The following is a 27,140-nucleotide window of genomic DNA, read 5'->3' as shown; positions in this document are numbered from 1 at the left end:
TCCAGGTTTTATTTTGTAGTTTTTCCTCCCCTTCACTTCCTGTCTCTGTTTGTTCTTTTTTCCCGCTCTTTTCATGGTTAGCTCCGCCCCCATGTCGCTCACCTGTGTTTGATTGCTGCCTGTTCATCACATGTGGATCATTGTCTGCTTCCTGTGTGAGTTCAGCAGCCGTCAGGTGAGTTTTTAACAAACTTTCCTTTGGTTTGTGAGAATTTAGACAACACAACAACAGCTTTATTCAATACACAAAACACACAAAACACACACAGAATCAGTCATGAATAACATCATGTGAGCGGTTCAGAGGTAACGCAGCTCCAGGTGAGACGCAGTGAACGAAGACGTCGCCACTGTCGGACGAACTGGAGCTAACGATGACGGGGAGGTAAGAACGATGGAGGATCGGCAACTGTACGCTGAGACGCCGCTGTACGCTGACAGGAAACAGGAAACAGGAAACAGGAAGTTAAAAATGACAGAAACGTGAAAATATTCACATTTAAGAAGCTGAAAAATGACAGAAAAATTAAAATATTCACATTTAAGAAGCTGAAAAATGACAGAAACGTGAAAATATTCACATTTAAGAAACTGAAAAATGACAGAAACGTGAAAATGTTCACGTTTAAGAAGCTGAAAAATGACAGAAACGTGAAAATATTCACATTTAAGAAGCTGAAAAATGACAGAAACGTGAAAATGTTCACATTTAAGAAGCTGAAAAATGACAGAAACGTGAAAATATTCACATTTAAGAAGCTGAAAAATGACAGAAACGTGAAAATATTCACATTTAAGAAGCTGAAAAATGACAGAAACATGAAAATATTCACATTTAAGAAGCTGAAAAATGACAGAAACATGAAAATATTCACATTTAAGAAGCTGAAAAATGACAGAAACATGAAAATATTCACATTTAAGAAGCTGAAAAATGACAGAAACTTGAAAATATTCACATTTAAGAAGCTGAAAAATGACAGAAACGTGAAAATATTCACATTTAAGAAGCTGAAAAATGACAGAAACAAACAACAACATTTTGTTTGTTTGTTTGTTTGTGAGTGAACCCACTTTTCGGCAGAGTTGACGTTGTCTGGACTCGACTGTTTCCTCTGTGAGTTTTCGTACTCAGAGTCTGGATCTTCGTCGCTCACAGATCGGACGTCATCTGTCCACAAACACAAACATTGGATTACGATGTCGTTGGATTACGATATATTCATTTTTTCGTGTGTGACGTCGTTGTTACCGTTGTTTGTTCTCGCCTCAGTCTCCTCGTACAGCTGCGTCGCGATGTTTTCTATTTCTGCGTCGAGCTGCAAAGAAAAAACGAGAAAGACGAGAAGCTTAAAGAACTTTGTTTTTGGTACATATAATTCAGGAGTTACAAAGGTAGGGGGCGCTATAAGACACAATCTAAAGCAAGGGATAACTGGAAATAAAACAAAATGATAATAAATAGGTTAAAGCTAATAAATAATATAAATTTTTAGTAAAGAGAACTACAACGCTCTGTGCTGCCCCCAGGTGGTCATCATGGAGGCTGTTCCACAAAGAAAAAAGCTGCAAACTGTGAGTTTGAGTTTTTACGTCTGAGGACGATAAAAAGACCAAGAACCAGAAGAACTGAGGGTTCTAGAAGGTCCTAGAAGGTCCTAGAAGGTTGTAGAAGGTCCTAGAAGATTGTAGTAGAACCTTCTAGGACCTTCTACAATCTTCTAAAAGGTCCTAGAAGGTCCTAGAAGATTGTAGACGGTCCTAGAAGGTTCTAGAAGGTTGTAGGAGGTTTTAGAAGGTCTAGAAGGTCGTAGAAGGCTGTAGAAGGTCCTAGAAGGTTGTAGTAGAACCTTCTAGGACCTTCTACAATCTTCTAAAAAGGTCCTAGAAGGTCATAGAAGGTCCTAGATTGTAGAAGGTCGTAGAAGGTTGTAGAAAGTCGTCTGAACGCGTTTATAAATGTGAGCGATTTGAGTGAGACACATCAAAGGCAAATCGTTATCTAAAGTTTTTGCGGATTCAAAAAGGGGTGTGGCCACGGCCAAAAATGTACCATTCGCCCGCGAAACAGGAAGTGCCTTACAACTTCGCCGTACATCGACCGATGGCCTCGAAACTTCGTACGTGGCGCGTGAGACCGACCCCGAACACGTCTACGGACACAAACGTGACCCGACGTGATGTCGGCCATTTTGAACTGCTGCTCCCCACATTATGAATTTGGCGTCCGTCTCGACTTGCGTTTCCTCACCTGAGCGTTTCGACCCTTCAGCCGTTTGTTTAAGCTGCTCCGCCGTTTGTCGTCTTCCTCTGAGGCAGCTTCATCCCGCTGCTCTCCATCTTCATCATCATCATCGCCGCCGCCGCCACGGTTCGTCCACGCGTTTAAAATCTGCACGTGACAGAGCGGTGGCGTGAGAATCTTCAGTTTGAACGCGTGGCTGAAATATTTAGTGCAAACCAAAGAAGCCTCTGACTGTTGGAGCGAACATGGAGCTCAGGATGAAGACGTTACAGCCGAGGATGAGGCCGCTGCTCACGCAGAACTGAAGAGGGGGATTGTGGGTCGTCAGCAGCGACGCCGTCGCCCCCGACGCGCCGAACGCCGCCACGGCGAAGACGCTCTGCGCCAGGCGCGGACCGGACACGCCCACAGACCTGATGTTCCAGGCCAGGAAACATCCCAGACCCTGAACACACACACGTTAGCTTATTATTCATTATTATTATTATTATTATTATTGACTGTTTTAAACCAAACAGGTGCAGCGCCAGCACTGACCAGCAGGGGGCCTCTGTATCCCCCCGCGGCGCTGAGCCACAGCTCGGTGTTCGTGCTGCTGCAGTGTTCAGAGAACGTCTGTGTGAGGACGCCGTGGTCTGCAGAGTCGCTCTGAAACACAAACACCTCTGTTTACTCTGACAGAACAGAGAGAGAGAGAGAGAGAGAGCGCCCCCTCCCTGTTCACGTCTGAACTGCACCACCCCCGCTTACCTCTGAGCGATGATGCAGCTGCACCGCCCGTCTGAGCGGGTCCAGGATCTGCCAGGAGGTCAAAACAAACGCATCCAGCAGGAAAATCCACAGCAGAACACGACAACTCTGCTGCTGGAAACACAACAATGACAAACGACAATAACAAACAACAACAATAACAAACAACAACAAACAATAACATAACCAACAATAACAACAATAACAAACAACAACAACAACAAACAATAACAAGACCACCAATTCTTAACTCAACTCAACAATAACAAACAACAATATCAAAAAACAACAACAAACAGCAATATCAAACAACAATAAAAATAACAAACGACAACAATATCAAACAACAATAACAACACAATAAAAAACAATAACAACAACAACAAACAATAACATAACAAGACCACCAATTCTCAACTCAAGTAAACAATAACAATAGCAAACAATAACAAACAACAATAACAAACAAGAACTACAGCAAACAATATCAAACAACATAAACAAACATCAAACAAAAATAACAAACAACAACATAACAAACAACAATAACAAACAACAATAACAAACGACATCAAACAACAATAACAAACAAAAATAACAACAAACAATAACATAACAACAATAAGACCAACAATAACAACAACAAATGATAACATAACAACAATAAGACCAACAATATCAAACAACAATAACAACAGCAAACAACAACAATAAAAACAACAACACTTACAAACAACAATAACAAACAATATCAAACAACAATAACCAACAACTACAATAAAAACAACAATATCAAACAACAATAACAAACAACACGAATAGCAAACCACAACACTTACAAACAACAACAACAAACAACAACGTCACATGACCTTCAGCAGTGTTAGGATCTACCTGCTGTTTGACTCTGTGGAGAAAGTAGAGGGTCCATGTTTTTGAGAACAACACAGAGAAGATCAGAGTGAAACCCAGGGACAACGTCCACAGACGAACCTGAGGACAGAAGACAGAGGACAGAAGAGGACAGGAGAGGACAGGAGAGGACAGAGGACAGATGGAAAACGACGAGTCAATAACTTCATGCTACGCAAACGTTGGCCTCTTAACAAACGTCTCACTTCATGAAATCTACGTCAGTTTATCTGAAGAACATGTTTCACGTCTTTATCTCAGTGTTTGACAGACGTTAGTAAACCACTCACTCTCTCACACCAAAGTCACTCACTCTCCCACACCAAAGTCACTCACTCTCTCACACCAAAGTCTTTCACTCTGCCACACCAAAGTCACTCACTCTCCCACACCAAAGTCACTCACTCTCCCGCACCAAATTCACTCACTCTCCCACACCAAAGTCACTCACTCTCCCTGCACCAAAGTCACTCACTCTCCCGCACCAAATTCACTCACTCTCCCTGCACCAAAGTCACTCACTCTCCCGCACCAAATTCACTCACTCTCTCGCACCAAAGTCACTCACTCTCCCGCACCAAAGTCACTCACCCTCTCGCACCAAAGTCACTCACCCTCACGCACCAAAGTCACTCACCCTCACGCACCAAAGTCACTCACTCTCCCGCACCAAAGTCACTCACTCTCCCGCACCAAAGTCACTCACTCTCCCGCACCAAAGTCACTCACTCTCCCACACCAAAGTCACTCACTCTCCAACACCAAAGTCACTCACTCTCCCACACCAAAGTCACTCACTCTCCAACACCAAAGTCACTCACTCTCCCACACCAAAGTCACTCACTCTCTCACACCAAAGTCACTCACTCTCCCACACCAAAGTCCATAGAGTAAACCAGTGATTTTAACATCACAGCACACAGGAGTTCACAGGAGTTGTTGATCCACTGCTGCCTCCATCACTAACTTACAATGACTGATTTTAGTGAATTCGGCTTTTAAAATATTTACTTTAGACTTAACTCAGTGACACAAAGTGACCACACGAGGCAGCAGAGGACCAGCAGCTCCTGTGTCCCTGTGAGCTAAAATCACTGGTTTTCTCTATGGACCTTGGTGTGGGAGAGTGAGTGGGCTTAGACGTGAACATGTTTGTCGATTGAGTTAAAAGTGTGTTTTAGTAACTTGACGTTGGTTGAACTCACAGAGCAGAGAAGCTCAAACGTCCTCTCAGACACTGAAGCTCCGTCCAGACCAGAGAGGAGGACGGAGGAGGAGCAGAGCAGGAGGCCCAGCAGGAGCAGCAGCTCCTGGGTTCTCCTGACGATGATGATGGTGAAGCAGACGACCATCAGAGTGATGAAGATGGTCACAGCTGCAGCAGAGGACACCGCGCAGTACAACAGCACGTCCACACGGAGGCGCTGCACACGCACCAGGGTGTGGTCTGAGGCTGGGCTCTCACCTGCAGCACCACAGAGGTCAAAGGTCACCGTTAGATTTCAAAATAAAAGGCGCCATGAGACTCAAGGCGATGGTTCCTTTCAAAATAAAACATGATTTCCTGACCTTTGAACTTGATCAGGTGATCGTTGAGATGCAGCTGATCTGTGACTGTAGAGAAGTGACCGAGTAACACACTGCTGCTGTCTGAGGACACACACACACACACAGACAGAGACACACACACACACACACACACACACACACACACACACACACACACACACACACAGAGACACACACACAGACACACACACAGACACACACACACAGAGGGGGGACACACACACACACAGAGACACACACACACACAGACACACACACACAGAGACACACACAGACACACACAGAGAGACACACACACACACAGAGAGACACACACACACAGAGAAACACACACACACACAGAGACACACACACACACACAGAGACACACACACACACACACAGAGAGAGACACACAGACACACACACACACAAAGAGACACACAGACACACACACAGAGACAGAGACACACACACACACACAAAGACACACAGACACACACAGTCACACACACACACAGAGAGACACACACACAGACACACACACACAGAGAGAGAGAGACACACACACACACACACACACACACACACAGAGACACACACAGACACACACAGAGAGACACACACACACACAGAGAGACACACACACACAGAGACACACACACAGAGAGACACACACACACACACAGAGAGACACAGACACACACACACAGAGAGACACAGACACACACACAGACACACTCACAGACACAGAGACACACACACACACACAGACACAGAGACACACACACACACAGACACACACACACACAAAGAGACACACACACACACAGACACACACACAAAGACAGAGACACACACACACACACACAAAGACACACAGACACACACAGTCACACACACACACAGTCCCACACACACACAGAGAGACACACACACACACAGACACACACACACAGTCACACACACACACAGTCCCACACACACACAGAGAGACACACACACACACAGACACACACACACAGTCACACACACACACAGACGCACACACACAGAGACACACACACACACACAGACACACACACACTCACATTCACACGGACACACACACAGAGACAGAGACACACACACACACAAAGAGAGACACAGACACACACACACAGACACACACACACACAAAGAGAGACACACACACACAGACACACACACACACTCTCTGTAGTGTATCATGTGACAGATCATGTGACTCAAAGGTCAAAGGTCAAACACATTAAATCACCTTGATAAACTTGTCTCATGGTGATTTCACTCATTCTTTCTCCGTTTCTGAACCAAACTCCTCCCTGAAAAACAACCGTGTGACTCTTGTGTTTACAAACAAACGTCACCGCGTCGTTTACCGTCGTCCTCACCGTCACGCCGTCAAACCGCGTCCTCCTGACGGCGTCCAGCATCATCCTCGGCTCCTCCTCCTCCTCCTCCTCCTCCTCGCCCCCGCTCACCTTCCTCTGGCGCCGCTTCACCGCCTCCATCACGTGACCCAGAGCCGTGGCCGCCGCCCACACGGCGTCGTAGGCGAAGGCGTGGAGGGCGCCGACCTCTGACCCCTCCTGACGCAGCAGCCCGCGGCACGCGTCCAGGAAGTCCTGAGGTGTCTGCAGGTCAAAGGTCACGGTTAAAACACTCACTCACACACCGACTGGCGTGGCGTAATGTGGCGGTCGCGTGCGTCTGACCCGTCCAGAGACGCCCGGCGCGTTCGTATCGGCGAGCGTGGCGACCTGCAGCCGGACGGCTCCGTCCGCCGCCGTCGCCAGACTGTCGGCCGCGCACGGTGGCGCTCGCCACCAGGGGCTCCGGCCCGCCGACCCGCCGTTGACCACGATCCACTGATACTGAGGTCCGAACAGGTTGAGCCTGTACACCTGAGGGTGATGACATCATCACACACACGTAGCACGTAGCATCTTTAGCTACAAACGTGCTATTCAGAGCATGAATGAATGAATGAATGAATGAACTCACGCAGCAGAAAAGCTCCGACGCTAACTCTTCCTCCACGTGTGCGACGACGATGTGAATGTCGTGATCCTGCGACACAAAAAAGTCGTCGCGTTAAACGGATAGTTCGTGTTTTTTTTTTTTTCTGATTCAGGTGTGGTTGTGAGCGCCCCCTCCTGTTCACGTCTTTGTCACACTTTGTTTGCAAGTTTGTAAACCCACTCACTCTCCCACACCAAAGTCCATAGAGAAAACCAGTGATTTTAGCTCACAGGGACACACACACATACACACAGACACACACACACACACACAGAGACACACACACAGAGAGACACACACACACACAGACACACACATACACACAGAGAGACACACACACACACACAGAGACACACATACACACAGAGACACACACAGACACACAGACACGCACAGACACACAGAGACACACACACATACACACAGAGAGACACACACACACATACACACATACACACACACATAGACACACACACACAGAGACACACACACAGAGACACACACACATACACACACACACACACACAGAGACACACACATACACATACACACAGAGACAGACACACACATACAGAGAGAGAGAGACACACACACACATAGACACAGACACACACGCACACACACACAGACAGAGAGACACACACTCACACAGAGACACACACACAGAGAGACACACACACACAGAGACACACACACACACACATAGACACAGACACACACACACTCACACACACACACACAGAGACACACGCACACACACACGCACACTCACACACACACACAGAGACACACACTCAAACAGAGACACAAACACAGAGAGACACACACAGACACACACACATAAAGACTCACACACACACAGACAGACACACACACACACAAATACACACAGAGACACACACACTCACAAATACACACAGAGACACACACACACACACACACAGACAGACACACACAGACACACACACACACACATACACACAGAGACACACATACACACAGAGACACGCACACACACATACAGACTCACACACACACAAATACACACAGAGACACACACACTCACAAATACACACAGAGACACACACACACACACATACAGACTCACACACACACAGACACACACACATACACACAGAGACACACATACACACAGAGACACACACACACACATACAGACTCACACACACACAAATACACACAGAGACACACACACTCACAAATACACACAGAGACACACACACACACACACATACAGACTCACACACACACAGACAGACACACACACACACAAATACACACAGAGACACACACACATACACACATACACACAGAGACACACTGTTAGCTCCTGTTAGCTCCTGTTAGCTCCTGTTAGCTCATTTAGCTCCTGTTAGCTCCTGTTAGCTCCTGTTAGCTCGTACAAAAACACCTTGAGCGTCCTCAGACTGCTGCACACGTCGTTAGAAAGACTCTGCGTGGACACGACGCGGACGTTAGCCTTCATCAGCTGTCGCAGCAGGTCTGTCTTCATCTGCAGAGACAGAGACGTTCATAAAACACCTGAAGACCGTGGAGGCAGAGGAGAGGTCGGGGGGGGGGGGGGGGGGGGGGGGTCACCTGTGAGAGGCGGGGCATCTCCTGTGTGACCACGCCCACTCTGGTCCACTTGTAGCGCTGCAGCAGTTTGACCGTGGCCCGGTTGACGGCGCGATCCGACGGCATCAGGCTGAACAGGTTCCCGAACCACTTCCTGTTAGCAAGACTGGGCGACGTGTCTGCGAAAGACACCTGAGACAACACAAGGTGATGGATCAGTGTGGACCTGGTCTTTGAATGCGTACGTGGTCTCTGGTTGTGGGCGTTGTCTTTGAAAGGGTACCTGGTTTCTGGTTGTGGGCCTGGTCTTTGAATGGGTACCTGGTCTCTGGTTGTGGGCCTGGTCTTTGAATGGGTACCTGGTCTCTGGTTGTGGACCTGGTCTTTAAATGGGTACGTGGTCTCTGGTTGTGGGCCTGGTCTTTGAATGGGTACCTGGTCTCTGGTTGTGGACCTGGTCTTTAAATGGGTACGTGGTCTCTGGTTGTGGGCCTGGTCTTTGAATGGGTACCTGGTCTCTGGTTGTGGACCTGGTCTTTAAATGGGTACGTGGACTCTGGTTGTGGGCCTGGTCTTTGAAAAGGTACCTGGTCTTTGGTTGTGGACCTGTTCTTTGACCTGGTCTTTGACCTGGTCTTTGACCTGGTCTTTGACCTGGTCTTTGACCTGGTCTTTGACGTGGTCTATGAATGGTCTGGTCTGAGGATGTGAACCTATGGACTGGATCAGTACCTGCACCAGCTTGAGCGCGGGCAGTGCGCGTGCGATGATCGTGGTCACAGATGGACACGCCCCTCCAATCACCAGCAGGTACTTTGGCCCCTCCCACATGGTGTCAAACAGAGCTTTGAGTGATTTTGCAGGATCACACTGCAGAACAAGAAGATAACAACTGAAACATCTGCATCGCCCCCTGGTGGCTGGCTCCATCATAAGTCATAACCCCCCGCCCTCTCTGTGTTAACAGATCATATCAGGGTCCATCAGGAATCGGGGGTCTATTGGGGATCTTTCAGGAGTCTATTGGGGATCTTTCAGGAGTCTACTGAGGATCTTTCAGGAGTCTACTGAGGATCTTTTAGGAGTCTATTGGGGATCTTTCAGGAGTCTATTGGGGATCTTTCAGGAGTCTATTGGGGATCTTTCAGGAGTCTATTGAGGATCTTTCAGGAGTCTATTGGGGATCTTTCAGGAGTCTATTGAGGATCTTTCAGGAGTCTATTGAGGATCTTTTAGGAGTCTATTGGGGATCTTTCAGGAGTCTATTGGGGATCTTTCAGGAGTCTATTGGGGATCTTTCAGGAGTCTATTGAGGATCTTTCAGGAGTCTATTGGGGATCTTTCAGGAGTCTATTGAGGATCTTTCAGGAGTCTATTGAGGATCTTTTAGGAGTCTATTGAGGATCTTTCAAGGATCTACTGAGGATCTTTCAGGAATCTACTGAGGATCTATCGGGAGTCTACTGAGGATCTTTCAGTAGTCTATTGAGGATCTTTCAGGAGTCTATTAGAGATCTATCACGGGTCTGTTGGAGACCTTTCAGCTGTCTATCAAGGGTCTATTGGGGATATTTCAAGAGTCTACTGAGGATCTATCAGGAGTCTATTGAGGATCTTTCAAGAGTCTACTGAGGATCTTTCAGGAGTCTATTAGAGATCTATCACGGGTCTGTTGGAGACCTTTCAGCTGTCTATCAAGGGTCTATTGGGGATCTTTCAGGAGTCTACTGAGGATCTTTCGGGGGTCTATTGAGGATCTTTCAGGAGTCTATTGAGGATCTTTCAGGAGTCTATTGAGGATCTTTCAGGAGTCTACTTGGGATCTTTCAGGAGTCTATTGAGGATCTTTCAGGAGTCTATTGAGGATCTTTCAGGAGTCTATTGAGGATCTTTCAGGAGTCTATTGAGGATCTTTCAGGAGTCTACTTGGGATCTTTCAGGAGTCTATTGAGGATCTTTCAGGAGTCTATTGAGGATCTTTCAGGAGTCTATTGAGGATCTTTCAGGAGTCTATTGAGGATCTTTCAGGAGTCTACTTGGGATCTTTCAGGAGTCTATTGGGGATCTTTCAGGAGTCTATTGGGGATCTTTCAGGAGTCTATTGAGGATCTTTCAGGAGTCTATTGAGGATCTTTCAGGAGTCTATTGGGGATCTTTCAGGAGTCTATTGAGGATCTTTCAGGAGTCTATTGAGGATCTTTTAGGAGTCTATTGGGGATCTTTCAGGAGTCTATTGGGGATCTTTCAGGAGTCTATTGGGGATCTTTCAGGAGTCTATTGAGGATCTTTCAGGAGTCTATTGGGGATCTTTCAGGAGTCTATTGAGGATCTTTCAGGAGTCTATTGAGGATCTTTTAGGAGTCTATTGAGGATCTTTCAAGGATCTACTGAGGATCTTTCAGGAATCTACTGAGGATCTATCGGGAGTCTACTGAGGATCTTTCAGTAGTCTATTGAGGATCTTTCAGGAGTCTATTAGAGATCTATCACGGGTCTGTTGGAGACCTTTCAGCTGTCTATCAAGGGTCTATTGGGGATATTTCAAGAGTCTACTGAGGATCTATCAGGAGTCTATTGAGGATCTTTCAAGAGTCTACTGAGGATCTTTCAGGAGTCTATTAGAGATCTATCACGGGTCTGTTGGAGACCTTTCAGCTGTCTATCAAGGGTCTATTGGGGATCTTTCAGGAGTCTACTGAGGATCTTTCGGGGGTCTATTGAGGATCTTTCAGGAGTCTATTGAGGATCTTTCAGGAGTCTATTGAGGATCTTTCAGGAGTCTACTTGGGATCTTTCAGGAGTCTATTGAGGATCTTTCAGGAGTCTATTGAGGATCTTTCAGGAGTCTATTGAGGATCTTTCAGGAGTCTATTGAGGATCTTTCAGGAGTCTACTTGGGATCTTTCAGGAGTCTATTGAGGATCTTTCAGGAGTCTACTTGGGATCTTTCAGGAGTCTATTGAGGATCTTTCAGGAGTCTATTGAGGATCTTTCAGGAGTCTATTGAGGATCTTTCAGGAGTCTATTGAGGATCTTTCAGGAGTCTATTGAGGATCTTTCAGGAGTCTACTGGGGATCTATCAGGAGTCTATTGAGGATCTTTCAGGAGTCTATTGAGGATCTTTCAGGAGTCTATTGAGGACCTCTCATGAGTCTATTGGCGATCTTTCAGGAGTCTATTGGAGACCTTTCAGCTGTCTATCAAGGGTCTATTGGGGATCTTTCAAGAGTCTACTGAGGATCTATCAGGAGTCTGTTGGGGATCTTTCAGGAGTCTATTGAGGATCTTTCGGGGGTCTATTGAGGATCTTTCAGGAGTCTATTGAGGATCTTTCAAGAGTCTACTGAGGATCTATCAGGAACCTTTGAACTGTCTATCAGGCACCTCGGTCTGAGACACACCTGTGAGTCCACCAGGTGGAGCTGGAGCTCGTAGTTTCCCAGTGGTGCTGGTTGTTCCTTCAGGTCCTGCAGAGCCAGTCTGATGGCAGCACCTACACCGGCCGTCAGGTTCTGGCTCCCTGACCCGGAGCCGACCGGCATCATCCACAGCACCGGCACAGGTTGACGTACCTGAGCCTGGAGAGGGTCGAGCTCCAGCCCCTGGGCCGGCACCAGAACTGGGACCAGCAGCAGGAGGAGGAAGAGGAGGAGGAGGAGGAGGAGGCGTCCACACATCTCCACTCTCTGCTGTGAGTCGACTGCTGAGCTCTGATCCTCTTCCTGCTGCTGCAGAGTAAATCTAATCCTCTTGTCCTGTAAGACGCTGACAGTTCAACCGAGGAGTTAAAGGATCAACGTCAACACGACATGTCACGGCCAAAACAATCCTGAAGACCTGAAAACACACAAACTCTGAAGATCTGCACCTACGAGCAGATTAAAATTACTTTTTAAAGTAATTTGGTGGTCAAATATTTTAGCTTTAAACGCTTTATTCGCTCGGAAATCTATTCCTGTAAATGTGCCAGAATTAGCTCCTGGACAGTTAGTAAAAATGAGCATTTAATTGAAACTACAAAGCTATACTACGTTACTTAAAGTGTGCAGAAGAAGAAATAACATAGACACAAATGGGCGTGGCCTGATGAGACATAGTGGGAGTGGTCAGGCCACACAGCCTGCCTCATTTGCATACTTCCACACTTTAACATTTTGATTTGAAATATATACAGTATGTGTATAGTTTATGTATTTCTTTATGCATTTGGGCTTTGAAAGGGTTTAATTTTTTTTAAAAACCTTTTGTTTTTAAGAAATTTTAAATAAAAAATGCAATGTTAAAAAAAATAAATAAATAAAATTGTAATTAATGCAACAAAAACAAACAAACGTCTGGTTTGTGTCGCCATCTTTAATCGCTTATAGTATTTTTTACACAGGACAAAAAAGTAAGAACTTTCTGGTTTTCACAAACTTTACATTTCCACGTTCATGAGAAACATTTTTAAAGCGTTATTGTTTTTCACAAAAGTAGAAAAGTCTGTAACAGTAGAAGAAAAAAAAAAAACCCTCTTTAATGAGCTCATGTAAGAAATATATACATCCTCCTTAAATCAGAGATTTGATTTACATTAAATAATGTTAGCTGTTTCACGTCAGCTCCTGTTTTACCACCAGGGGGCAGAATATCAACTGATATGAGAAAGAAAATCAAATAGAAATCAAATCAGGGATTCATCGATTACTGATTTATTTCTGTGATTTTTCAGCTTCTTAAATGTGAATATTTTGCGTTTTACACACATATATGTGTATATATATATATATACATATGTGTATATGTATATATATATGCGTATATATGTGTATATACGCATATATATATGTATATATACAGTACAGACCAAAAGTTTGGACACACTTCCTCATTCAAGTAAATGGAAAGGTGTGTCCAAACTTTTGGTCTGTACTGTATATATATGCATATATGTGTGTATATATATATATACATACAATATATGTGTATATACACATATATAGACGAATCCTGAATATCTGGGATATATAGGTATATATGTACATACATATATATACACACGTATATACATATACACATACATATATATACACATATACATACATATGTATGTATATATATATATATAAATAAAAATAAATGAATAAATTGCAGCCTTTTTGAAATTTAATAAATTTTCAAACAATGAATTGTTCGACCATAATAATAATAATAATAATAATAATAATAATAATAATAAACTAACTTTTTCTTCATGTTCACACAGTTTGATTATAAAGAATCTGAATCAGCTCATTTGTCTCTGCTCCGGCCTCCCTGACGCCCGGGGCCTTTTCCTCCTCTTCCTCTCCCTCCTCCTCTGTCTCCTCCTCCTCTTTCTCCTCCTCCTCTCCTCCTCCTGTGTCCTGGCCTCTGTCCTGTGACACCTCCTCCTCCTCCTCCTCCTCCTCCCTCCTCTCTGCCGGACGCCTGAGCCCACAGGGCGTCGTATCGCCCCGGCGCCTGGTACCCGGCCTCAGTGGCGTCCAGCGGCTCGGCGGAGAGGAGGATCCAGACGGCGGGCAGCTTCCTGTTGACGGTGAGGCCGTCCAGGCCGGCGTCGGGCTCCAGCGGCTCCCACTCCTCCACCACGGAGCTGTGCAGCAGCCGGGTGAGCTGGTGCAGGCCCTTGACGCGCCGCTTCACGATCTCGGCGCAGGTGATGGCCTTGGAGACGCCTTTGCCGCTGGCGGTGAAGACGACCTGCTTGCAGGGCGGGCGGCTCGCCTCCTCGGGCGCCGCTCGTCCTCCAGTCGTCGTAGGTGTCGTCTTCTCGGCGGCGGCGGCCGGAGGTCCGGCCTCCATGCGGCTCAGGACGAAGCGCAGCAGGTTCCGGATCTTGCTGCCGTCTTTGACGCGGATCTCCGGCGTGTCGGGGGCGAGGTCAGGGAACGGACAGGCGGACGGCCGCTCCGCCGTACGAGCTTTGGCGTAGTTTTCCATCTGCAGGCGACGGCGTTTGACGCGAGGAGAGAGGGGGAAAAAAAAGATTTGATATATGTATGTTATTTATAAAGATATTGCAAGGAAACGTAAGCATGAGACAGAGACACGCTCACTCTCAGTAAAACCATGAAGAAAAATCTAAATTCAGTTCTAAGTTCATTTAAAGTGGGGTTTTCTTAGTCGTGCTAAAGTAGTTTAGCACTTTTTCCATTTCCATATCTGTTTGTTTGCACCTCCTGCCCTTACCTTCAGCTCCTTTGTGAAATGTATTATTTTATATAACCATCAAAAACATCAGAATAAAGGAAGAAAAACATCATGTTTTTGATGTTTATATTCCTTTATTGTAATTTTTAATCCTTTATTTTGATGTTTTTATTCCTTTATCATGATTTTTATTCCTAAATCTAGATTTTTATTCCTTTATTTTGATGTGTTTTTATTCTTTTATTTGGATTCCTTTTTTTACTGTTTTTATTTCTTTATTTAGATTGTATTCCTTTATTATGATTATAATTCCTTTAGTATCAGGTTATTTTCCTTTATTATGATTTGTATTCCTTTATTTTTATGTTTTTGATGATTTTATTCCTTTATTATGATTTGTATTCCTTTATTTTAATGTTTTTGATGATTGAATTCCTTTATTTTGATTTGTATTCCTTTATTTTAATGTTTTTGATGAGTTTATTTTCCAACGGGGTTTGGTTTGTGCCGGTTCTAAAGACGGTTTTCTGCATCAATTCGCTTTATTAACGAACGTCACTGATCCACTTTAACTGAGACGTTTTTATTTAAATGACACGAATCTACACTGGATTTCATTTAAAGCTGTGAACAAGTGTGACGATGGTACGGATTAACCGCGTAGTTTAATGTTTGTGTGTTTACGGAAACGAGTTGAACGCAAACAAAAAACACCCAGTATGACGTCACAGAATATAAACGACAAAATAAAGACGTTTAAAAGTGGTATAATCTTACCAGAACGATTGGTTTCTGCTGCTAAACTCTCCACATGTTTACTTCATCCGCCGCGCTTTACCTCACCGTACGTCGGCGCCGACTGTCGTAAAGTGACGCGCGTTTCTGTAGTTCCCGGAAACGGAAACGGAATCCGCAAATAGCTCCTGTTTTCGGTTTATTTAACGTGTATTTAACAGTTATGTGTCTGTTTGTGGACAGAAAGTTGCACATTTCGGTGGTTTGAAGGGTTTTAAACGCGTTTTTATTTTTTTATTAGCGAGTGTTTCCCCACCACCACCAGCAGCCACAGGGGGCAGCAGCAGCAGCAGCGAGGCCGTTTCTGCTCAGAGAAAATGGCGGCGAAGAAGACGACGAAGAAGAAGAAGACGTTTGATTTAAAACGGTTTAAATCGAGCTTGGACACAGAAGCGAACGTTTAAAGGTAAGACACGACGTGTATTTGTTTCTTTTGTAAAGAAAATACACAAAGAACACTTATAAGATTAAACTGAAGACTTTTGGTCTCAAAAAAGTCCAAAAAAAGAGCCACTAAACTAAATTAAATCACCTGTAACTGCCAACAACAACATGGCCGCCACTTAAGTCCATCCTAAACTAAACACTCATTTTTCAGCTAATTTATCAACTTCTAACTCCAACTTCTTAAAATCTTATAAATAAAACGTCTGATAAGATTAGGACTGCAATGATTAAGCAGTTAATCAGTTATTAATCAACTAGTTTTCTACCTTTTTCCAGTGTTTTTGCTCCAAATAAATCTGAAAAACGGATCAGTTTTTGGTCTCTTTTAACAAAACGAGACACTCGAGAACAAAACCACGTGAAAACACTTTTTTTAAATCCACATTTTATCATATTTAAATAAAAATAACTGGCAGTTATTTTCTCAATTAAAAGGTTGTTTGGTCGACAAAATCTCACAAAGTCGAAATGATTCAGTTTGACTGATTTCTTTATTGTACGGAGCAAAGAAACCAGAAAAATATTCACATTTAAGAAGCTGAAAATTGTTTTAATCATGAAAAAAACAATATTCACTGAGCGTTCACAGTGTTAGAATAATGAGATGTAAAGGCAGAAGCTGCAGTTCTCTCCCTCTGCAGCAAGGTGGCGCCAGAGTACCTGAGGAGAAGTGTGGGTGCAGATCTGACTTTGTTTTAAATGGGGTTAGGGTTAATGTCAGAAAGTATTGAAAAATGATTTGTGATTTCCAAAACTGTAAATAATAATTATACGTAATATAATATAATATAATATATTAAATACGATTTTAGAATTATAAGATTTTGGAACTTTAAGCTTAAAGTAGATTTTGGAATTTTAAGTAGATTTTGGAACTTTAAGTAGATTTTGGAACTTTAAGTAGATTTTGGAACTTTAAGCTTTAAGTAGATTTTTGAATTATACGTAGATTTTGGAATTTTAAGTAGATTTGGGAACTAAGTAGATTTTGGAATCATAAGTAGATTTTGGAATTATAAGTAGATTTTGGAACTTTAAGCTTTAAGTAGATTTTGGAATTATACGTAGATTTTGGAATTTTAAGTAGAATTTTGTAACTTTAAGTAGAATTTTGGAATTATAAGTAGATTTTTGTAATTATAAGTAGATTTTTTGGAACTATAAGTAGAATTTTGGAACTTTAAGTAGAATTTTGTAATTATAAGTAGATTTTGGAACATGTAGATTTTTGGAACTTTAAGTAGATTTTGGAATTATAAGTAGAATTTTGGAACTTTAAAGAGATTTTGGAACTTTAAGTAGATTTTTGGAATTATAAGTAGATATTTTGGAACTTTAAGTAGAATTTTGGAATTATGATTTTGGAACTACAAGTAGACTTTGGAATTATAAGTAGAATTTTGGAACTACAAGTAGATTTTGGAACTATAAGTAGGTTTTGACCTCATCAGACATCGTCAGAGCAGGTACCAAATGGGAAACCAGAGCTGAGCTCGAACATTATAACGGAAAAGCGCCAAAAGGTGGCGCTGATGTTGTGAAAGGTTCCAGAATCCTCTGAAAGAGTCCATGTCAGATGATGGAGTCCAGATGACGGTGCCAGCTCAGCTTGGACGCTGGCAGAGAAAACACATTTTTATGATTCCACAGCAGAGACGCTGCTCATGCTAACAGCTTCCACAGAGGTCAGAGGTCACCTGGCTGTCTGCTTATTCCAGTGTGATAGAAGAGTTCTCCCAGTTTGAGCTGAAACCGATCACCAAACTCTGCTTTAAAGCTGATTCAACTGTTCAAACTGATCATTATTGTGTGGTTTGAGTTTAAAGTTTAAACGATGATAATGACTTCACTTTTAATGCTTTAAACTGTTTGATAATCGTTTCTTTGCTCCATAAAACAAAGAAGAAGACAAACACATTTTTGGTTTGTGGACGAAAACAAGACGTCCGACAACATCTTCATTTCCTGGTTTTGGAAACACCAATAAACATTTTTAACATTTTCTGAAGTCAGTAAATCAAGAAAATAGTCCACAGATTCATCCAACATGAAATAATCTTTAGTGCATCTATATGTTGACAGTGATCAGAACAATACCATAATACTATGAATACTTTGGTTTATGATATTTGTATTGATAAATGCTTGGTTTTATGATATTGGTATTGATAAATACTTGGGTTTATGATATCAATATGGATACATTTATACTTGGGTGTGTGAAATACTTGGGTTTATGATATTGGTATCGATAAATACTTGTGTGTGATATCGGTATTAATACATACTTCGGTGTGTGAATATCGGTATTGATACATACTTGGATGTATGATATCGGTATTGATACATACTTGGGTGTGTGATATCGGTATTGATACATACTTGGGTGTGTGATATCGGTATTGATACATACTTGGGTGTGTGATATCGGTATTGATACATACTTGGGTGTGTGATATCGGTATTGATACATACTTGGGTGTGTGATATCGGTATTGATACATACTTGGGTGTGTGATATCGGTATTGATACATACTTGGGTGTGTGATATCAGTAGTGATACATACTTGGGTGTATGATATTGGTATTGATAAATACTTGGGTTTTTGATATTGGTATTGATAAATACTTGGGTTTATGATATTGGTATTGATAAATACTTGGGTTAATGATATTGGTATTGATAAATATTTGTGTTGGTAGATGTTCGTGAAATCGTTAGATACTCGAGTATATGTTATCGGCATTGGGTTTGTGATACTGGAATTGATAAATACTTGGGTTTGTGATATTGGTATTGATAAATACTTGTGTTAATGATATTGGTATCAGCAGATACTCAGGTTTTGATAATGGCATAGGTAGATACTCGAGTTTGTGATATTAGTATTGGTAGATATTTGGGTTTGTGATATCGGTATGATGCAACACATGCTTCTTTTTGGGATTATGGGATTATATCTAATTCTACAGGTTTTTCCTCTCCATTTTGTTGCCTTTTTTAACATGTGCGTCCACCTCTGTTTCAGTGAAGCTTCACTTCAGTCTGAAGATGTGAGATCTCTGTGATGAGAACCAGACCGTGGAGCCCACAGCTGTTGCAGGGTATGATCTCCACTTGGCATGTTAAACCTCTGAGTGTGTCCTGCTGTATATATTGCACACACACACACACACACACACACACACACACACACACACAAACACACACACGTGTACACACACACACACACGTTCTTGTACTTGCTGCATACTAAAGACCGCGTAAAAGTGCTGACAAAGTGAGGACCAGCATTTCCACTTCAACACAATTACAAATATCTACTTCCTGAATGACATCTATAAAGAACTACTGGGTGCAGTACCATAACATGTCTGCAGGTGGAGCCCCAGAGCAAAAAGTGTGTGTGAAAAACCAGGGCTGGAAAAAATATGGGTATTGATAAACACTTGGATTTATGATATTGGTATTGATAAATATTTGGGTTTTTGATATTGGTATTGATAAATATTTAGGTGTGTGATATTGGTATCGATAAATACTTGGGTGCGTGATATTGGTATTGATAAATACTAAGGTTTATGATATTGGTATCAATAAATACTTAGGTTTATGATATTGGTATTGATAAATACTTAGGTTTATTATATTGGTATTGATAAATACTTTGGTTTATGATATTGGTATCAATAAATACTTAGGTTTATGATATTGGTATTGATAAATACTTAGGTTTATGATATTGGTATCAATAAATACTCAGGTTTATGATATTGGTATTGATTAATATTTGGGTTTTTGATATTGGTATTGATAAATACTTGGGTTTATGATATTGGTATTGATAAATATTTGGGTGTGTGATATTGGTATCGATAAATACTTGGGTGTGTGATACTGGTATTGATAAATACTTGGGTTTATGATATTGGTATTGATAAATACTTGGGTGTGTGATATTGGTATTGATAAATACTTGGGTGCGTGATATTGGGTGCGTGATATTGGATTTATGATATTGGTATTGATAAATACTTGAGTGTGTGATATTGGTATTAATAATTACTTGGATTTATGATATTGGTATTGATAAATACTTGGGTGTGTGATATTGGTATTGATAAATACTTGGATTTATGATATTGGTATTGATAAATACTTGGGTGTGTGATATTGGTATTGATAAATATTCGGGTTTGTGATATTGGTATTGATAAATACTTGGGCTGGAAAACGGGTTTTTGTACCAAATTGAGGACCTCTCTCAGATTATAGCATGTTTACAACCTAAGGAAGTGATTTCAATGAAAACAAAGTGAGGACCAGCCAAAATGTCCTCACTTCGTAAAAATGACCTCACTTTGTTGGTTAAAAACCCCTCGCTGGTCCTCAGTATGCCGCAAGTACAAGAACACACACACACACAGTTGGCTCTGGGCCTCTGGGCGTTCAGGGAGAGCCCGGCGTTCACCGTACATCTGCTCTAACGGCGTACGTTGACTGAGTCTGAGGTGACGTAGCCGTTAGCCTCTGCTAGCGCTGATGTCTTTATTACCGAATCAAGGCTCTCGCGAGCTTCACTCCCTACGTTTTTTTGGCTTTTATAGCCGAGGCTCAGTCAGGACCAGCTGGGAGACGTCCAGCATCCATAAAGCGTTCATACACACACAAGAGTCTGTATTCTCTGGAGTGTCCCCTAGGGGGCGACTTCACTGGCTTTGGGGCGACTTCATAAGAATCTGAACTCTGTGATTTTACTGGTTTGTCGTTGGAAAACATAAACATGTGGAACAACTTCCTGACCCAACCATTTAAGACCGACTGGGGGATTTTAAATAAAACGTTATATTACGTTCTCATGTTCTGTTCTTATGTCGTATCCAAGCCAAACTTCAACAACAAAACACGTTGTTGTGTTTCTACTTTATATTCTATATCATGGCAGGAGACGAATATCATATCACGAGGAAGCATCTGTGATGACTTTTCATGGTTTTAAATCACATGTGTTATATTTAATATACATATTGATTAATATATATATTCGTTAATTTCAGGCCTAATTATTTGTGTTGGACATTTGAGACATTTGCTTTGCTAAATGTTGGAGATTAACATCGTAAGTAGAATTTGTAATTTTAAGTAGATTTTCGGAACTTTAAGTAGATTTTGGAACTTTAAGTGGAATTTGGAACTTTAAGTAGATTTTTGGAACTTTAAGTAGAATTTGGAATTATAAGTAGATTTTTGGAACTTTAAGTAGATTTTGGAATTTTAAGTAGATTTTGGGATTCTAAGTAGATTTTGGAACTATAAGTAGATTTTTAGATTTTAAATTTTAGGCCTAATTCTTAGCAGAATTTGATCATATTTATAGTTGGTATGATTTGTTTGTAACACACATAAATAATAATGAATGAAAATAAAACCGGTTTTATCTGGGAAATGAAAAGTTTGATTTTTTAAATCATGTAATAGTACAGTAGATTATATTTTATCTCACACACACACAGTAACACATTGTTTCCTGGTCTGTGGCCAAATCACAGAACAATACAGTACGTTCACATCAACAGAAATCAATCACATGATCTTTCCTCCTCCAGATACACGTCCAAAACTAAACAAATATATAGACCACACACACACACACACACAAACACAGGCTGGTTTCCATAACTTCAGAGGACATTACATTGACTTACATTCTAACCCTAACCATAAAGACTTGTGGTCTAACCCTGACCTCATCCTAACCATACAACACGTCTTCACCATAACATGTCGTCATTTATGTTCGCTCGTCTTCTCAGGACGTGTGTTTACATTTAAACAGACACAAACGCAGCCTTATCACTCACCTCAGCCATAACCACGCTTCAAATATTAGTCCTAAACTGAGCCAGGTGCTCAGAAATTAGGTTCTGGTCTCCATGAGGACCAGGTTCTGGTCTCCACGAGGACCATATTCTGGTCTCCATGAGGACCATATTCTGGTCTCCACGAGGACCATATTCTGGTCTCCACGAGGACCATGTTCTGTTCTCCACGAGGACCATGTTCTGGTCTCCTTGAGGACCATGTTCTGGTCTCCATGTGGACCATGTTCTGGTCACCATGTGGACCATGTTCTGGTCACCACGAGGACCAGGTTCTGTTCTCCACGAGGACCATGTTCTGGTCTCCACGAGGACCAGGTTCTGGTCTCCAGGAGGACCGTGTTCTGGTCTCCAGGAAGACCGTGTTCTGGTCTCCAGGAGGACCATGTTCTGGTCTCCACGAGGACCAGGTTCTGGTCTCCATGTGGACCATGTTCTGGTCTCCATGTGGACGACTGGTCCTGACAAAGTCAGTGTTTATGACAGAAAATTTCCTAAAGAGGTAATAAATGTAAGAACACACACACACACACACACACACACACACACACAGACACACACACACACACACACACACACACTGGCCTCAAACATCTGCTTCATCTTTAGAGGCAGTTTAAACAGGATCATACAAAACTCCTCAGATTTAATAGAATTTCACAGCCATTACAACACAAACACAAATATGGTTACGTTTTAATCGCAGTTGTTGAAGATCTGAAGCCTCTGAGAGCAGCTAATCGATAATTAATCGATTGCTAACGTAACTGCCAGCTATTTTAATAATACAGTGGTTCTTAAATGTTGAATATTTCTGGTTTTCTTTGCTCCGTATAACAAAGAAACCATTAAAACTCAATCATTTTGTCTTTGTGGACAAAAGAAGACATTTGAATTGTTTCCGAACAATTTCCAGTGTCGTAACTCAACATGTACTGGAAACTAGCAAGAAAAATATTGATTTTATCATTCAAAAATATTGTTTTTGAATTTTTGAAAATACACTTATTTGTGCCTTGTTTTTTGGTTTGTGGGCGGGCCTTAGGAAGCTACAGCCAATCAGCAGGCAGCTTCCTAAGGCCCGCCCACAAACAAACAACCACGGTGTAAAGAACAAACCAGGGAGCGAACAAATATATTTGATATATATCTTATTTGCTAAAAAGTGTTTTCTTGTTAACCGCTGTTAACGCAGGACACATGATGTTTCCATGACGACTGACCGTAAACGATACGTTAGCTGCGCTAGCACCTTTAGCGTGTCTACAGTCGAACTGGAGTGGTCTGTTTCTTAAAGGAAGGTGCTAACGTGCGACGCGTTTCCATGACGACTGACCTGAAAAAGACGCGTGCCATGGCTCCGTTAACCAGTTAGCTCTGTTAGCTCCTTTAGCGCCGTGCAGCTAGCGATTATTTTCATAATCCATTAATCTCGATTAATCGAGCAATCGCATGGTATTGCTTAATTTTAGCCTCCGTGGCTTCCTGAAGTGGAAGGTGTATGTTAGCGTCCGCTTTAACAATCGAGAGTCACGTAAACATGACGTCACGCGCATATTTTTCCGGTTGCGCGCTAACGCGTGTTAACGTTGACGGCGTTGACGTGCCCAGCACTAATTAAAACTCATGAAACTTGGCGCAGAGGTCGGGTCTGGCAAAAAAATGCGATATTGTCATAGTGCTCGGACCGGGGCTTTGTAGCGCCCCCTAAGGTGAAAAAAACATGGATGGAGCAAGCCAAAATGAAGTTGCACCGAATTTCACGAAACTCGGTGGGAACGCGTCCCAGCCCAAGACGAACAAAAAAGTCAATTGGGACCACGGCCTCAACTCAACAGGAAGTCCACCATTTTGAAAATTGGTGTCCATTTTGGCGATTTGACCATTTTGGAGCGCTAATGTTTTTGCAGGTTTTGATGCTAATCAGAGGCTACATACAGTAGGTCTGACAACACACTTGGAAGGAAAGAGTGAAGTGGGGTTATTTTCAATATTATATTTATTAAATTCATACCTTAAACAGATGTCAGACACAACTTTGTGTGACTCATGAAACACTTGAGACTGAGACTTAACCGTGGTTCCTCTGCTGTCTCTGATTCAGATCCTGCCTGGTGGACGGCTGGTGGCTAGTTATCTGGGGGGGTGGGTGGGGGGTGTTTCCTGCTGCAGCAAGCCCTGCACCTCCCTACATGTCCGTGAGACTCATGTGCTCTGTGTGTGCAGAGGCTTTGGACGCTCAGCAGCAGCAGCAGCAGCAGCAACAGACCTGTGAGTGACTCTTTATTCTTTAATATAAAATATGCATGAAGTTTGTGCAGATTTGAGTTTGTTGTTCACTTCAGACACTGATTTAATCCGCTTTACACTTCATGCACGATGCATTTCACCCGTTTTAGCCTTAAATACCAACTTTTTGCGACTTAAATTCAGAATGCAACGACACATTTACAGCCGAAGCTGATAGACGGACACATTATTTCCACAAAATGTAGAATAGAATATCTTTAATTGTCATTGCAAATTACAATAATGTGCAAATCAGGGCAAAAGGGGACAAAAGACACCAGGCACAGTATACAGTAAATAAGATAAAAACTGTAAAAGATCATTGACAGTATTGCATATTTGGGAAATGATTAAAACTGCATGTTATGCATGTTATTTAAAACCCATATCTTAATTAAAACGTGCATCAAATTTGTATTTGGGGACCAAAAAATAGCCTCCCGTGTCCCACCTGTGGGTCCCGACCCAGTGTTTGGGAATCACTTGTATAAATGATGAATTTTCTTTCGGTATTATGTGATTTCAAGTGAATTAAAATACGAATTTGGACAAAACGAGGCGAAATAATGAGTGGCGGGATTTAAAGTTACATTTTTAAAAGCCGCTAATGTTCAACTGCAGACCGATTTATCATCACTGAGGGCTTTTATCGCTGTGTTTAGGCAACGCCCCGTTTGCTACAGCTAAAACACCCATCACCACACTTTTTATTTGTTATTTTCATTGTGAAACGACAAAAAGAAAATGAAAAAAAAATGTCCTCACGGTTTCAATTATGTTTTGAACGTAAATTTGTAAAGATATCTATTGAAACGTCAGATGAAAGCAGCAAACCCTGCTGCAGGATGAGTTATAATGTGTGTGTGTGTGGAGCCTCAATATAAAACACAGGCTGTTTCCACTTTCCACCACATGTTCTCCTTCTTCTTCTTCTTCTTTAATGTCCTTTGAACAGCGCGGCGTCGACTCTGGTGTTTTCCTCCGTGAGTTACATGAGAACTCTGGCAGCAGAGAAATTGCAGTCAGATTGTATGGAAGTCCGTTCAGGACAAAACTAGTGCATGTTGAACAAAGCACAGGAGCTGATTCTGAGTCAAAGGCTTTTGTCTTTTATCATTTAGCCGCCTTGTTTTGACTGTAAGTTATTATATGAAAAAAGAAAACTAAACACTCTAGCGTTAGCTCAGTTGCTAACAATGTCGTAATTTTTAAGTTTAGTTGCGTTAAGCTTTGGTGTCGTCGCATCAAACGCTGTTTTTTATCAGAAATACATAGCGGAAAGGGAGGGCGGGGCCGATTTATATATATATATATATATATTACCGATTATTTTCCCCGATCAAACATCACTGAACGGCCAAAGGAAAAAAAAAAAAAGCTACATCCACACACACAAGTGATTGTAGCTAACGCGGTGACTTTAGCACCGGCTTTTTGTGCAGGTGAGCTAAGGCGGGCAGCTAACTTTAAAAAAAATCTGTGTTCACACTTCAGTGTTTTTTACACTTATATATATGTATGTATGTATGTATGTATGTATATATGTATGGAAGTCCAATCAGGACAAAAATTGCGTGCAAGTAAACAAATAATTAAATATATATATATAATTAATTAATTAATTAATTAATTAATTAATTATATATATATATATATATGTATATATATATATATACATATATATATATATATATTTAATTAATGAATTAATTATATATATATATAATTAATTAATTTTATATATATATATAATTTAATTAATTAATTAATGAATTAATTAATTAAACGAATGCATAAATATATGTTTATATTTTATAAATATATATATATATATATATATATATTATAAATATATATATATATATATATATATATATTTTTTTTTACTTGCACTCAACTTATGTCATGATTGGACTTCCATACACCATGCAGCTCTGCTTCATGTGAGTGTATAAATCTATTGCGGTCTTGCTGTAAAACCCCACCACCCCTTAATCTGCAGCTCATCTGTTTCCTATCCAGCCCTCTGTGCTAACACCGTAAACACACCAGAGATGCTTACATAATACTCCTATAGGAGGCTAAAACGATGCCTGTGCTGCGCTCGGCACTGACTTCATCTTCACTTGAGCCCATTTCCCCACAGCGCTGCACTCAGTGGAGTCTCAGTGAGGCGTTCAGGTGCAGCGCGGTGTGCTCACATTCATTCAGCAAAGCAGTAAATCCTGCTGGTCGACGTCGAGCAGGCGGCGAGCTTTGCAAAATGTTTCACATTTCTGTTGATTAAAGCGATTGTTGCTATGGGAACTCCAATGAAAGACGTTCTTTACTTATCACTTGGAAATGTTTGTGCCCGTTTGTCTTTTTAAATTGCTGTCATGATTTCCCACTCCCTGCACGTCAATGTCATATTCGGTATACCACGGTAACGGCACCGCAGCGTCTCCTCCACGTCTGCA

The 27,140-nt window shown here is 42.0% G+C and overlaps 3 protein-coding genes across 3 annotated transcripts in view; 1 reads left to right on the top strand and 2 right to left on the bottom strand.

Annotated features, from left to right (window-relative positions):
• Positions 1–271: 271 nt before the first annotated feature.
• LOC310944572 (gamma-aminobutyric acid type B receptor subunit 2-like) lies at positions 272–12,775 on the bottom strand (the record flags this gene model as incomplete). Its single annotated transcript, XM_083910372.1, has 17 exons — positions 272–434; positions 1,075–1,171; positions 1,253–1,319; positions 2,252–2,392; positions 2,478–2,690; positions 2,783–2,893; positions 2,996–3,109; positions 3,890–3,988; positions 5,113–5,372; positions 5,477–5,557; positions 6,831–7,110; positions 7,192–7,380; positions 7,481–7,546; positions 8,931–9,032; positions 9,119–9,289; positions 9,830–9,967; positions 12,500–12,775. The coding sequence occupies 17 exons, from the start codon at positions 12,773–12,775 to the stop codon at positions 272–274; spliced, it is 2,568 nt and encodes an 855-aa protein (XP_083766498.1).
• Positions 12,776–14,113: 1,338 nt separating this feature from the next.
• On the bottom strand, positions 14,114–16,114 carry rpp25l (ribonuclease P/MRP 25 subunit-like). Its single transcript, XM_083909750.1, has 2 exons — positions 16,047–16,114; positions 14,114–15,059 (listed from the first exon to the last, which is right to left on the bottom strand). Exon 2 carries the CDS (start codon positions 15,057–15,059, stop codon positions 14,370–14,372), a length of 690 nt encoding a protein of 229 aa, XP_083765876.1. The 5' UTR covers positions 16,047–16,114; the 3' UTR covers positions 14,114–14,369.
• Positions 16,115–24,546: 8,432 nt separating this feature from the next.
• Positions 24,547–27,140, top strand: part of col6a4a (collagen, type VI, alpha 4a) — a 60,472-nt gene continuing 57,878 nt past the window's right edge. The window contains exon 1 of the mRNA XM_083909775.1: positions 24,547–24,663. The gene's annotated coding sequence lies outside the window, so the exon portion shown is untranslated. The remainder of the gene's footprint in view (positions 24,664–27,140) is intronic.

This window comes from Microchirus variegatus (assembly GCF_963457635.1).
Source record: "Microchirus variegatus genome assembly, chromosome: 2".
In the NCBI taxonomy this organism is placed as follows: Eukaryota; Metazoa; Chordata; class Actinopteri; order Pleuronectiformes; family Soleidae; genus Microchirus; species Microchirus variegatus.
The sequence above is the reverse complement of the archived record's forward strand: the minus strand, read 5'-3'. Positions and strand labels throughout refer to the sequence as shown.